This window comes from Pteropus vampyrus, unplaced genomic scaffold (assembly GCF_000151845.1).
Source record: "Pteropus vampyrus isolate Shadow unplaced genomic scaffold, Pvam_2.0 Scaffold68, whole genome shotgun sequence".
NCBI lineage: Eukaryota > Metazoa > Chordata > Mammalia > Chiroptera > Pteropodidae > Pteropus > Pteropus vampyrus.
In genome coordinates, this window is record NW_011888849.1 from 57882 (window position 1) to 72073 (window position 14192).

At 34.5% G+C, this 14192-nt stretch overlaps 1 protein-coding gene and 1 pseudogene across 2 annotated transcripts in view; both read right to left on the minus strand.

The window, feature by feature from the left end:
• Positions 1 to 13356, minus strand: part of HELLS (helicase, lymphoid specific) — a 34148-nt gene extending 20792 nt beyond the window's left edge. The window contains exons 1-6 of one of the 2 annotated variants that reach the window (XM_011361537.2): positions 13176 to 13356; positions 12625 to 12746; positions 7951 to 8073; positions 4912 to 4968; positions 2492 to 2528; positions 2340 to 2404 (exon numbers count right to left, since the gene is read on the minus strand). In XM_011361537.2, the coding sequence (XP_011359839.1) occupies positions 2340 to 2404; positions 2492 to 2528; positions 4912 to 4968; positions 7951 to 8073; positions 12625 to 12746; positions 13176 to 13206 (435 nt within the window). In that variant the 5' untranslated portion in view covers positions 13207 to 13356. Of the gene's footprint in view, positions 1 to 2339; positions 2405 to 2491; positions 2529 to 4911; positions 4969 to 7950; positions 8074 to 12624; positions 12762 to 13175 lie in introns of both variants that reach the window. The other variant, XM_023531424.1, reaches the window with a different exon arrangement.
• Positions 1174 to 1292, minus strand: LOC111740850 (annotated as a pseudogene).
• Positions 13357 to 14192: the final 836 nt, after the last annotated feature.

Below are 14192 nucleotides of genomic sequence, written 5' to 3' on the forward strand. Positions count from 1 at the left end.
GGCTCTCAAGGCAATTGAAACAGAAGACTCATATTGGTGGACCTCAAGCAAAATTAGTTAGCAACCTGTAAAAATTGAGATATTTACTCCTGAATTTTTTATATATATATATATATATATATATTTATTTTTTTTAAATCAAAGTTTATCTGAATAGACCAGGTCCGAATTCACACATGCCCAACAATCCTTTAGTACAGAGGCTGGCAAACTACATACTGGGAACCAACTCCAGCTAGTAATCTGCTTTTATAAATAAAGTTTAATTAGAACAAAGTCTCAGGCTTGCCTGCTTTTGGGCTACAAGTCAAATTCAAGGTTGAATAGTTACTCCCAAAACTACCTGAAGCTAAAAACATTTACTATGTTGGTCCTTTACAGGAAAAGTTTTCTAGAATCAAGTTGTGGCCACTTCTGTTACTCAAGAATTGATTCCCAAAAGTATTATAGTTCCAACTCCATTTCACTTTATGCCTCTGTGGAAAGATATGAGTTTGCAATCCTGAGCAAGAAGCAAACACAAATAAAAGTACAGAATAAAAGTATACTGAAGTTCCTACTAGATGCTAAGAGTATGGAGACAAGCAATACCTGAGTGTCATTTGGTGCCTTAGGAGAGTATCTGTTACATTGAATTATCTAAAAATTGTCATCAGGGCATAATTGTATTAAAGATAAGGTACATTTCAAGCAGACAATATCATGTGCAGAGGACAAAGGGGATGAAACAGTATGATACATTCAAGAAACTTTAAGCATATTTCAAATTTAAGATACATAGAGAATGACAGGACCTGTCAATAAGAGGCTGACACACAAATCCATATATATGTGTGTTGTGTGTTAGTAAAGTACAGATATTCATATTCTAAGACTAAAGGGATTTTAGATAGGGAACTGATAGTTTTTTTAAATGACCAGATAAGCTGAACCTTTTTGGAGTACAATTTGTAAATCAATCAAAACAAACAATATCATCTGTGAAGTACTCTTACTAAAAATTAAACCTTATAACTAAAGTTCTGTCCCTGCTTACCTCTGCAGCTTCATTCTTCAACACCCTTTCGTTTACACACAAACAAAATGTTTGTTTTTTAGGCGAGACAACCCTTGGTTGACTTCACAGAATGCAAGGACCTTGTCAGCTTACAATCCCTTATTTTTTATTTTTTACACCCACAGCACCTGGTCTTCCTAAGTGGTCTCCCATCCAAGTACTAACCAGGCTTAACCCTGTTTAGCTTCCGAGATCAGACGGAATCAGGCTTGTTCAGGGTGGCATGGCCATAGACATAATTTAAGTTTTTTGAACTTGCCAAGATCTCCCTTGCCTCTGGACATCTGTCAAAACTTATTATCTCTTCCTAGAACACTTCCTCATTATCTTCCCTATATCTTACTATCTCCCTATTAAATCTCTCACCATCATATAATTTAACTTTTATCCCTGAAGTCTCAACTTAGATGCCACTTCCTAAATGAATACTTTATGAATCTCATATGCCTGAGTTAAGAGCTTTCTATATGCTCAGTACCATCCAATTTTCCAATTATAATTGACTACTTACTGCTGTTATTTCTCACTGGATACAGGTTAAGGGAAAGAAAGTGTTTATCTTTCTTTACTAACAGATCTTTTCCACTTCGGAGAAAGTTTGTCCACAGCAGACACACCACAAACATCTGATGAATTAAATTGACAACAGTGTAATCGGCTAAACTTCAATAAATCTCATTAAAAGTGTTTTCCGACTGTAGGCTGAGTGTGTTCCATAATCAACTAAGTGGGTCCTATTATTTTTAAGGGGGGGGGGGTTGGGGGGAAAGATAATTCTAAAGACAAGAATTATGTGAAAATTTATATTTTATACTTTATGAAGATCTAGAGTTTGAATTTCAGGTATAAGAAAAATGCTGTAGATAACAAAGAAATTTTTTAAAGTTAGAACGTAATGCATTAAAATATGCTGGAACATTTAAGGTTTTTCATAATTGAAGATGTTCTTTAACGTCTATTATGTGGTAACAAGTAAGGTGAAAAAAGGATCTGGTCTTAGAAATAAATATGTGATCTTAGTTCCCATATATATAAAGGTTTTCAACAAGGAATAAGAACAACGTTCTTAAGATAAGGTTTTGAAGTTTCAAGAGATTATAAAAATTTCTGATTAGGCCAAGCTCATACTCCTTTACCAGACAGGAAGATGCTACCTTTTTATTCTCTCAAACACTTAACAGGCTGAAAAGCCAAGTAACAGTTATCTTTAGAGCTTTAATGTAGTTCAAATAGGTTTTTATTCAACATTGAATCTTATATGCCCTTCCCCCTTAATTTTTACCTCTTTTGACATGACCTCTGAAATATTGTATGATTCATCTTCTCTTCCTCTTTTCTTTCTCATAACTACAAAAAAAATTCATTTTATTTTTGATAGCAATTAACATAAAAATATAAACACACAGTCTTCAAAACTAGAACAAAAAAATTTACCTGGATTCTCTTCATTTGCATCATTGGAATTTTTACCCTAAAAACAATATTTAGAACATTATTTTTCTAAGGATTACTATGGTTTTACAAATTAAATGTTCCCTGCAGCTGATTCACATCCACAACTCATCACCATTATACTTACCAACACATAACCTTTTTCTATACTTTCTTACTTATTTGTAACCATGGCGCTCTTTTTTAAAGACTACATTCTTCCTTTTTTTTTTCATTTTACAAGAGAAATTTCAAAATCAAACATATAAGACATTTATATTTTGAAATTACCATGTACATCTTCTGTAACTGTATGTTTATGCTAAAGATATTCAATAGGCATGGTATGGAAAGAGTACTCATTTTCAGAAAATTAATAAGTTAAATTCAATTGAAAGTAGAAATAAAATACTGACAGAAAAAATATTAGTGAAGGAAGGCAAAGAAGAGATTTTCAAAAACAGTTTGAAAATAAGAGTTGGAAAAGATTGAGAAAAGGTAGACAACATGTATGAGAAATGTAAATGACAAAGAAATAAAGTAAGTTTTAAACTGAAGTAAAAAAGCGAGAGGATTAAAAATGAAAATATCAAAAGAGACCAGTGCGATGGAGTAGGCAGAATTTAATGGTTGGCTTCTTTAGAATAAAGTGGGGAAAAAAACAAAACCCTGGTACAAAAACTTAGCTGGGCAAAGGTGAAGGGTAGATTAAATCAACAGCTGAAGAGTGGAGAATAAATGATAAAAAGCCAGTAAAATTATCTTGCAGGTATATGTTCTTTAAAAAACCAAAATAAGTCTGTGGAATTAGCAACTGAGTCAAATTATGTTTTTTAATAACTGCTTTTGCTGCAACATTACTGACTGTGTACATTAACATCACCACTAACCACATTAAGAAACAAATAACTGGAATTAACGATATCCTACCTATTTTGCATTTTGGCATTTTGATATTTCCTAATAAAACCAGTTTAGTATAGAAGTGTTGGGTCTGAAACTAATCCTGGGTTCAAATCCTGACGTTACTATTTATTAGATGTGTGACCTTCAGCAAGTTACAGTCAATTGTCATTCACAGTAGTTATGTTATATAAAGTCCCTGCAAATACTGAATTGGTGAAACATTGAATCACTGCCTGTAGGAGAAATACAAGTTGAGTCTCCTGCAAGGCTCTGGTCACATTTTCAAATACCAATCAATACATAACCCTATTTTTTGTGTGTTGCTATCTTCTTTAATACATATATTGATTAACATTGAACTGAGGACTAAGCACTGTAATTCACTCATGAAGGAAGCTTATCTAACATACATATTTTCTCCATGAGGCACAACAGAACTTCTTGCATTAAAAATACTAAAAAGCACTTTAGTACAATGTGGCTGAAGGCCATTTTAAATAGCAAAACCAACAAAAATGACAGAAATGCAAAAATCATGGCATTACATAGACCACAAAAAGGACATTTGTTTACAGCGTGACGGCTTAAACAAGGCAGATCATCACTTTGACCTCAGCCGGGAATGTGCATGTTGGGAAACTTAAATTTTTGGCCATTGTGCACATGCACATGTCTGTGAATAACGATAAAAACGTGAGCACGGATTTGGGAGTTACAAATAAGTTTTAGCCGCAGGCTAATTTGCAAATAGGGAATCTGCGAATGAGGACGGACTGTACTTTATTTCCTTGCATTAGCTTCTTTATATGTTAAATGGGGATAATAACAGTATTTCTACCTAACAGAGCTGTTTTGAGAATTAGGAAAAAACATGTGAAGCTTAGAACAAGACCTTACACGTTAAGTATTCAATGTTATCTTTATCATTTCTCTTTTCACTAGCAGTTATTTATATAATTCCCATCAATACATTAAACAGCCTCGTGTTAAAATATATTCTTTACAAAGATCACATCTCAAATTCAGGCTATCCCTAAACAAATGCTCTATTATCTAAAATGTTTTTAAGAGATGATTATCTGCTCCACTTTTGGTTCTACTGTTGCAGCTATGCACGAGACACAAATGTAGATCACTGTTTATAGCTCCAGGTTGACAAGATGAGGTTGAAGGCATGAAAGAGAAAGAGTTATCATTACATGTACCAACAGGTCTGGCTACTCATAAAATGCCTTGAGTTATAAAACATGTGCAGATTTTTACCAATTAAGTAAAATTTTGCTTTTATGAAAAATAGTCCACAGAATAAGAAACTGAAGGGGTCATACTTGAGCTCTCCTTCTATATCTAAAATACTAAGAAACAATTTCACATGTTCCCATGTAGCTTATAACAAAGATCAGTTATCAGATAAAGGTTAAAATAAATATATGATCAATAAAATCAAAAGCATACAAAAGAATTTCTTCAATATTTAGAGTAAAACATACAATATAGTCTAGTTTACTATATATTACCTTAGCAGCTTTTGAAGATTCCTTTTTTCTCTCTAATTTTTCTTTCTTCTTCTGTTCCTGTAAGATATGTTCTTAGTGTCACAAGTGGAAATACAAAGTATAAAACACAAATCTCAAATGACTATGTTCATAATGAAGAACACACACACACACACACACACACACACACACACACACACACACTTATAGATATAAATTAAAAAACAAGGGAGAACTTGCACTTCGAGACTTTACGGAACAATAAGGAACAGATTTACCCTCTTGCCTTAAGCAACTAAAATCCAGATAAAATATATTAAACAATGGTTTTCAGACAGCATTCAGCAAAGGACAGTGAACACTGACAGAAGGTAAACAAATGAGCTGAATTTTGACTGCTTAGCTTACTGTCTGGAGGCAAGTTCCTAGGCAAATAATAGTGAGAACCCAGTTTAACAGTCTTCCTGAGTTGAAACAGAGTGCAAAACTTAGAGCAGCTGGCATACCAAGGGTCAAGTACCAAAGAGGAGAGGGCTGCACATAAAAAAAGCTCTGAAGATCAGCAGTCAAATCTTCGCTAAGTGTTGATCAGTACATGAGTGCAAAAAAAAACCAAGGCCAGAAAAAGACACTAGAAAGAAGCAAGGTGGAACAATCCCTGTTCACACAGGGATCAGAAATAGTTCACATTCCTATCAACCAAAGTGGAAAGGCCTCCTGACATACAGGCATCAAGAGTTCGCAGACAAAGGTGATAGAGTAAGACCAATTTTATAGACCAAGAGGTTCAAATTTCCAGGTATGAAACAAACAAGTCATGGGGCTATGGTGTACAGCATAGGGAATATAGTCAGTAATATTGTGACGGCATTGTATGGTGTCAGATGGGTGCTGGATTTGTCATGGTGACTTCTTTAGATATATAAATGTTAAATAACTATGGTGTACACTCGAAACTAATAAAATATTGTATGTTAGCTGTATTCTAATAAAAATCTTTTAAAAAAGTTATCAGAAGAGTGGGGGAGGGGACAAGTTATTCTATACTAAAAGGGGTTCCATATGCATCCTACCAAAGCTTTAAAAGCAAGACACAAAAGGTTTCAAACCATTCCCAAAAGGTGGTTAAAAAGGATATTTGCCTAATAATAACTTATTAAGCTTGATATTTGTTTAGATTTCCTGTTTCATTTTACCATATTAAAAAGGGCATCAGCCAAGGAAAAAGAATTTAGTAAATATAGTAAAGTATTGATTGATAATTAGTCAGTTTAAATAATAGAGATAGAGAAATTTATTATAGTCTCAAAATTTGCACAAAATTTAAAATCTTCATACATTTTAGTGGACAATAAATTATATATATAAGTATAATAAGAACAGAACACGGTAAAGAGATCAGGAGCGTGAGGGTAGAAGACGTGCCAGGTAGCAACTTTATTTAAGGTTGTCAGGGCAGGCCTCATTGAGAAAACATTCAAGCCAAGACCTGAAGATGATGATAAAGTAAGCCATGCAGATATCTAGAAGAGGGTTCCAAGCAGAAAACAGACCATGCAAAGGCCCAAAAGCAGGAAACACACCTGGAATAAGGTCTGAAAGGTAATGGGGTTGAGGGAGGCAGCCAGATTGCTTACAGTTTTGTAGGACATCATTGTCAGAAGCAATGTAAGCTAGAAAGCAGTAATATATCATTAAATTACTATGTGGGGGCCAGGAGGGGAAGGAAGTCCTGAATAAAAATAAATTCTTTACTCAGTAAAAATATCTTCCAAAAATGAAATCAAATGAAGACTTTTTCAGACATATTAGAGCTGAAAGAACATATCACCAACAGAAAATATAAATTGATCTACAATAACAGAAAGCAGATCAGTGGCTATCTGGTGATGAACACAGGAAGTGATGGGAAAGAATTAAAAGGGGGCAGGAATTCAGCCATAAAGAGTGAAATCTTGCCCTAACAACATAGATGGACCTAGAGGATATTATGCTAAATGAAATAAGTCAAATAGAGAAAGACAAATACCATTATGATCTCATTTATGGGTAGAATCTTAAAAAACAAACAAACAGGAGCTTACATATACAAAGAACAGACAGACCCATGGTTGGGGAAAGCGGAATGGTTGAAGGTCAAAAGTTACTAGTTTCCAGTTATAAAATAAGTCATGGAGATGTACTGTATAGCATAACGACTATAGTTAATACTGTACTGCATCTTTGAAAGTTGCTGATAATAAAACTCAAAAGTTCTCATAAAAATATTTTTGTTAACTATGTATGGTGATGGATGTTAACTAAACGTATTGTGATCATTTTTGCAATAAATAAAATATTGAATTAGTAATGCTGTACACCTGAAACAAATATGTGTCAATTATACCTCAATTAAAAGGGAGAAACAGGAAGAATTTTTTGGAGTTGATAATTATGTTCATTATCTTGATTGTGGTGGCTTCGTAGGTATACACATGTCAAAACTTAGAAAATGACATTTTAAATATGCGCAGTTTTGTGTATGTCAATTATATCTCAATAAAGCAATTTAAAAAAAGACTGAGCAGCATAAAATTCACAATTTCCAGTATCCAAAAAATATTACTGACAGGATAAAAGTCAACAGGTGAACAGAAAATAAATGGTGGTATATTCATACAACGGAATGCTTCTCAGGAATAAAAAAGAGTGACCTACTGAGTAAACACAACATAAGTGAATCTCACAAATACGCTGAGCTAAAGCAGCAAGACACAAGAGTACTTACTTTAACTCCATTTACAATATTCTAGAAAAAGGAATATTAATCTATAGAGATAGAAAATAATCAGTGGTTGCCTGCAGCCAGGCATGGGGATCACTAAACGAGAGAATTCTGCGGGATGATGAAAATGTTCTTTATCACAACTGTGCTGATGGTTACTCCAATCTACACATTAATCAAAAGTCAGTAAACTATAAACTTAAAATGTGTGCATTTTATTGTATGTAATTTCTACCTCAATAAAGCTGTTTTTTAAAAATTTAAGCTATCAGCTGTCATCAAGCACATATACATACCTCTAATTGTTGCTGTTCCATTTTAGTCAATAAAAATTTGGAGTAGATATTACTTTTTTCAAGCAAATGTTGAAGTCTACGGTACCGAATGTCCATGGACTCTCTATCCCAAGACATGCGAGCCTATCCAAAGAGAAAATTTCCACGACTATTAAAGTTTTCTGACATACACTGACCTACTGCATAAGGTGTAACAAAATTGACAAAATGAATGCTCTTCGGGTTTAATATATTTCATGTAATTAATGAAAAGGACTTTTTATAATATTGAATTCATTTACTAAAAGTATTTTATTTTCCAAACCAAAAACTAGCAAATAGATGAAAAGATGATTCTTGAATTCAACAGGCAATCTGGTACAATGTAGCTTGTATACCAAAATATCAAAATTTCAGATACTGGACATATGGTTACTGGCCATCTACTGAGGACCCCTGTTGAAAATATTTGAAATTAAATTTAGAAAGTAAATATTTAATTCAAGTTGGAGTTAAGGTTTTAAACAACCAAATGATGAGAAAAATTTTATAGACCATTTTTATTTGCTAGAGCACTGGAATTAAAATATAACGTCATTGGTGAGCAACTAGAATATCTAATTTCAGAATTTTAAAACTGTATTGTCAAAATATTTTAACATGGTAAATCAGATGATTTCTTACAAGCCTTTTCTTTTCTCCTGCAGTACCGTGTTCCCTAGAGGCCTACTCTCAACATTTATCTTTCTTTTACTTTCTCCTTCACCTATGCACAACTTCCAATTACAAACCTCTGCTTTATTACTTTTAAAATTACTGCACATTACTTTTACACACCATTTATTCATTGTTTTCTAAAAGCCTACAATAGTCTAGCAAGTTCACAGTGATAAAAGTTAATTTTAAACGAACACCAGAAGGCACAAGATAGAAAACATAAAAGCTATAAATACTATAGTTCAGTGGCCCAGAAACTTTTTATGTAAAAGCCCAAAGAGTAAATATTTAAATATGTAAGCATCATATGGTTTGTATTGAAAATACTCAGTTCTGCCTTTTTGCATAAGAGCAGTCATACGTAAACAAATGAGCATAACTGTGTTCCAATAAAACTAATCAAGAGGCTAAATCTAGTTCATAATTTGCCAACCCAGTATAATCTGAATTCAAAGAAAAGCATTAAATGGACTGCTGAAGTGAGTCAAGTGAGTTTAATTATCTACTGAGGCCAAATATATGCAAACCTTACCAACCATTAATTCCACTGGTGAGACAAAGAATGTATTAGACCAGTTAGCATAATCTAATTAACTTTAATTTAGTGGTTAAGGCTTGAACTTGTAAATCAGGCACTACTGTATATTGGCTTGTATTTCCTAAATGTTATGTCATCCCTCTAGCTTTTCTTTCAAAATACATTTATTTTCTATTACAAAAGCAATGACAGATACCTAAGAATAAATCACATGAAAGTAGTACATGCACATTGCAGAAAAATATTTTAAAACCACCCATAATCTTATCCATGCAGTTAATCTCTCAACATCTTATCAAATTCTATTTCCAGTTATTTTTGAATAGCCTTTCTTTTACTATTACCAAAATACTACTGTGATTACCATAGGCAGTCAACGAATGAGGAAGATATAAATGGGAAGATGAAATTATTTGACCTTATAAAAATGAATTCCTAAATTTTTTAACTTTTTAAATTTGTTTAAAATTTTAGTTAAAATCTACTGGACTTAATTTACATATAACTACTACCTTAAATCCTGTTCAAAATAAATTAGTATATTTTTTTTAATTAAAGCTTTAAGATACCATCATGAATAATTTGTAATTAATATAATTAGAATACCATGTCAATGGTTAAGCTTTAAACCCAGTCTTCCGTATTTCAAAACAATTTTGGAGTAAATCTTATCTATCATTAATTACTCTTGGACTTAACAATTTCATTATGTTATATTAAGGTAAACTGTAGCTCCATTGTGGAAAGAACTGAGTGTCTGACAGAAAGTGTATCTTGATGACCAGCATGAAAGTGTATGCCAATGGAGACCAACAGCAGAAATTCTCCACTGTCTACCCCATTATCTCTCCCAACACCAATCCTAGATCTTGGGGGATGGAAGGGGAGTTATATTTTAGTCTACAAAACAGGAACTATTTTCCTTTACTGCTCCAAAAAAATCTACCAACTCTTACCTTTCCCCTTCCCCCACCACAGACACACATTAATGCTTACTTTTAAATATTCTAGACTAACAATGACTTCTTTCTAAAGGAAATGAAGGTGAAAAGCCAAATAATATAACTGTAGCACAAAAATGTTAAAGTCATTGTCCAGGCTCTTTACAAATTTTAAGATCTCCTAAAGCCTAGTAAATGTTCTCATTACGACTTAAGCTGGCTCTTCCTCTCTGAAGTACTTCTAAATACATGCTCATAAATATTATATTCTCCTAAAAGGAAAGGAATTTTTACTTTGTATAGTGAGTTTTTGGCCCCCAGAGATGTGTAGGGAGAGACTCATTCTTAAAATTCTCTCCATAATCACGTAGGGTATAATTTATGAATGTCAAGTAAAAAACTGAATCGAATTCTTTCAATACTGTACATAAAAAGACAATGTAATACCAACAGACCACAATTCGAAGTTTTTAGCAAATTATACCCTTGTATTAGTAGAAGGATTAAAAAGAGCTGTATGCTTTACTCATGGAAGGACTAAAAGTGGATTAAAAATTGCTATTTTAATTGCATAAATGCTAAAGAAAAGCTAGCTGTACCATACTTATCCCTCAACAATAATTCTAAAAAAACTTTCAGGACTAATTGGAAAATGTTCAAAAGCTTAAAATTTCACTGAAAGAAGTCATTTTGACTCCTAGTTTCATCAGCTATACTTATGGTACTATAAATTTTGATAGATCTTCCAATGCGACAATGTTTTTCCCTTCTTGTTGTACCTCCTATCTTCCTTCAAGTGTTATTTCCTTACCCAACAACCTTCACTGGTTATAAAACAAGGTACACTACCCAAAATAAAGGCTTTATCTTCTTACCACCTCAAAAGTCGATACTATTCTGGACACTTGCCCCAGGATTCATTCTTCCCTTTATAATTCACCTTGCTACAAGTCTGGTAAGTATACTTATTTCATTTATGTAATTTTATATACATTATGAAATATATTACAACATATTCTTTTACCATACTTTGAAATTCAGTAAACATTTATTGATTGCTTGGTGTACCACCTACAAAAACAAACAGTAAGTGATGTGCCCTCAAGAAACACAGCGAGAAAAAGTCAAATAAGTTATGCTAACATCCTGTAATAAACAAAATACTATGGGAATTCAGAGAATGAGGAAAAGTGGTTCAAGGTCCACCTCCTAATTCTATTAAAATCTGTTAACATATTACCTTTACTGATTATGGTCAGCTATGGATAACTAGTAAAAACAGAACCTGTGGATAATTAGTAATAACAACCTGTATCACTGGAGTAAAAGTACAGGCATGGTGGTTATAAAGAGTGAATTCTGGAACCACATGGTCTACAGTGCAATCTTGGCTCTGACATTTACTAGGTGTCTCAGTTTCCTCACCTACATGAGGTGAAAACAGAACTTACTTCATTCAATACTTTAATAGAATAGTTTATACTAATAATTAAACTAGTAAGGTTAATAATAGTGATAATGAGTTTAATAACAGTAGCTACTTTGTAGAATAGCTGAGGATTCAATGAAATATATGTACAGCATTCAGAACAGTGCCTCACAACAAATACAATGAGGTGTTAATATAAAAAAAAAATCATTATTGCTCATATAAAATAGCAAGGAGCCAATTTTTCTTTGGAGTACATTATTTCCTAATTTAAGTAGTTTTGTAATTACATGGAGTAAATTCAATACTAATGTATATTTCCTTAGAAGGGTATAGAGTCAAGGACAAGACACTCTAAAGACATGCAGAGTTCAAATTTGAGTTCATTAGTTTGACCCTCAACTACCTGTTTCCTCTCTTTGAAAATAGATATCAGAAGTACCTATAAATCATCGTAATATTGGGAGAACTAAATGAATTATTACAAGAAAATCGCTTGTAATAATCACAGTAGGTAAGAGCTGTTGGCTAGCTATCATTCTTTTTCTTGCACATGCAATAATTAAATAGCAGGGTGGGGACTTGATTATTGGAGCAAAATGTACTTAAGAATTTAACGGGTTAAAAACTGCTTTTAGTAATCTACAAAACTGATACTCTGTACAAGAGAACCACAAGTATAAATTATTTGTACCTAAAGAATCTTACTTAACAACAGCCCAAGAAAACATAAAGCAAGTCGATCACTTAGATGGAAAACAGCGCTTAAAAAATTCACTATCAACTTTGAAAGAATTATATTGGCTAAACAAGCAATTTAAAATGCTCACTTAAAAGAGAGATGAGGCCACTTTACTATCTCTCATAGAAGAATCATTCAAAGCACGTGCAAAGGTTTCTCAAAGATAGCATCTATAAATTTACAAATACATAAAGACCAAAGTCTGTTCTAAAGTTTATGAAAAAAACCGGACCTAGTAAACCAAAGAACACAAACTACACCTCTGAGTTAGCATCAGGTTACTGTTAACTACCGGCTTTAACGACGATGAACTTGATTCCTAAATTACCTTTTCTAGCATCTTCCGCTCTCTCTCAAGTCCAGCAGCTTCGAGCTGTTCTTCCTCTTCTAGCATGGCTGGGGTAATCACGGCAGCCTCCGGTTGTTCAACTCTATCTGGAGCTAGGGTCCCTAAGAGGAAAAAGTCTTCCAAATTGCAGTTTAAAAAAAATTACCAATTACTCAACTCCCACTGAAAACAGCCTTTCGCCTCTTCCCAGATGCTTTCGAAGCAAAAGCTTAAGACCCACGGGGACGCCAGTATCACCTCAGACGATATCCTAGGTCTTTCGCGATGTCAACAAGGTGCCTGGACCTGAGTTTACAAATCAGGACGCTCGGGAAAATGCACGTTTCCCGTGTAAAATCTATATTGTGCAAATATGTGCAATTCCGGGTACCTTCCACTCTCTCTTCACAGCTTCTGACCTCTTTTTTCCTCCTCAGTCTCAGCCCAGGGTCAGCTCTCCTCGCTCAAAGCTCGGCTGCAGCTTCCATGCTGCGCCCCCCTATGCCCGGGACGCCGCCGCCCGTGCCCAGAGGAAGGTTCTCCTCACTCACCGCCGCTGCTCGCGGGCTCCTGCGTTGGCATGGCTGGACACACACTCCGGAACAAGGTCCCCTCGTCTCAGAGCCTACAACGCCGCGCGCTCTATCTTCAGAGCCACTGCCGACCCCAGTCTTCTCGACAACTCCCGGGCCAAAGGAAAACGCGCGCTTCTCCTTCGCGGGAAAACGCCATCATCTCGCGATACTTCGTGCTCCCCGCCTCCGACCTCGGCGGCGCGAGATTTGGCTCAGAAAACCCACCTGAGCGAAGGTGAGCGTTTACCTGGACCTCTGTCTTGGCGAAACTGGGTTTTGCTGCAAAAGTCAGCGTTTAACTAGCTCTGATACCTGATGAGTCTGGCCTACCTTGGAGAGCCCAGTTTCCTCTTATATTGGCGCTCTTAACAGTTTGCAAGGCACCTTCACAAACGCTGATTAAATCCTGCCAACCAATGATACTTTAGGTAAAGTAGATGAGTATCAGATGAGCATGTCAGAAACAAATATTGCCAACCTCGCCTGCCATCCGCAGTGCGGAGTTAATTTTTTTTTTTTTTTAGTGAAAATTCCCCGAAATGATCTAAAAAGGGGCTCTTTCGTGGGTTAAAGGGGAGAGAAATAGTAAATTAGGATTATGGTAGAGTTCAAGAGTTGTTTCAGGATAAGGGAGAACTAAATGCACTGATAAACCAAGCAGAGCGCCCAGTAGAAAAGTAAAATTCAGGAATTCAATAGATCAATAACTAGAGTGGGCGCCTGAAGGAAAGAACAGGGCTTTTCTTGTCCCTGGTTTTCACTTCAGCCTTCAATCTCACATTTTTTTGTCTACAGTCCCTTTTAACAAGTTCCTGTTTCTCCCACCCCTTCATGGTATACCTACCATCTACCTGTTTCCTTCATTTCTGGCTCCAACAACTTTTATTGTATTTGTACAAAACTTAAGGGTCTACATCTATCATAACTATCTTCAGCAACTTTAATAACAACACTGAAATACCAGAGCGGATTATTTTTAGTCCTATATTATAT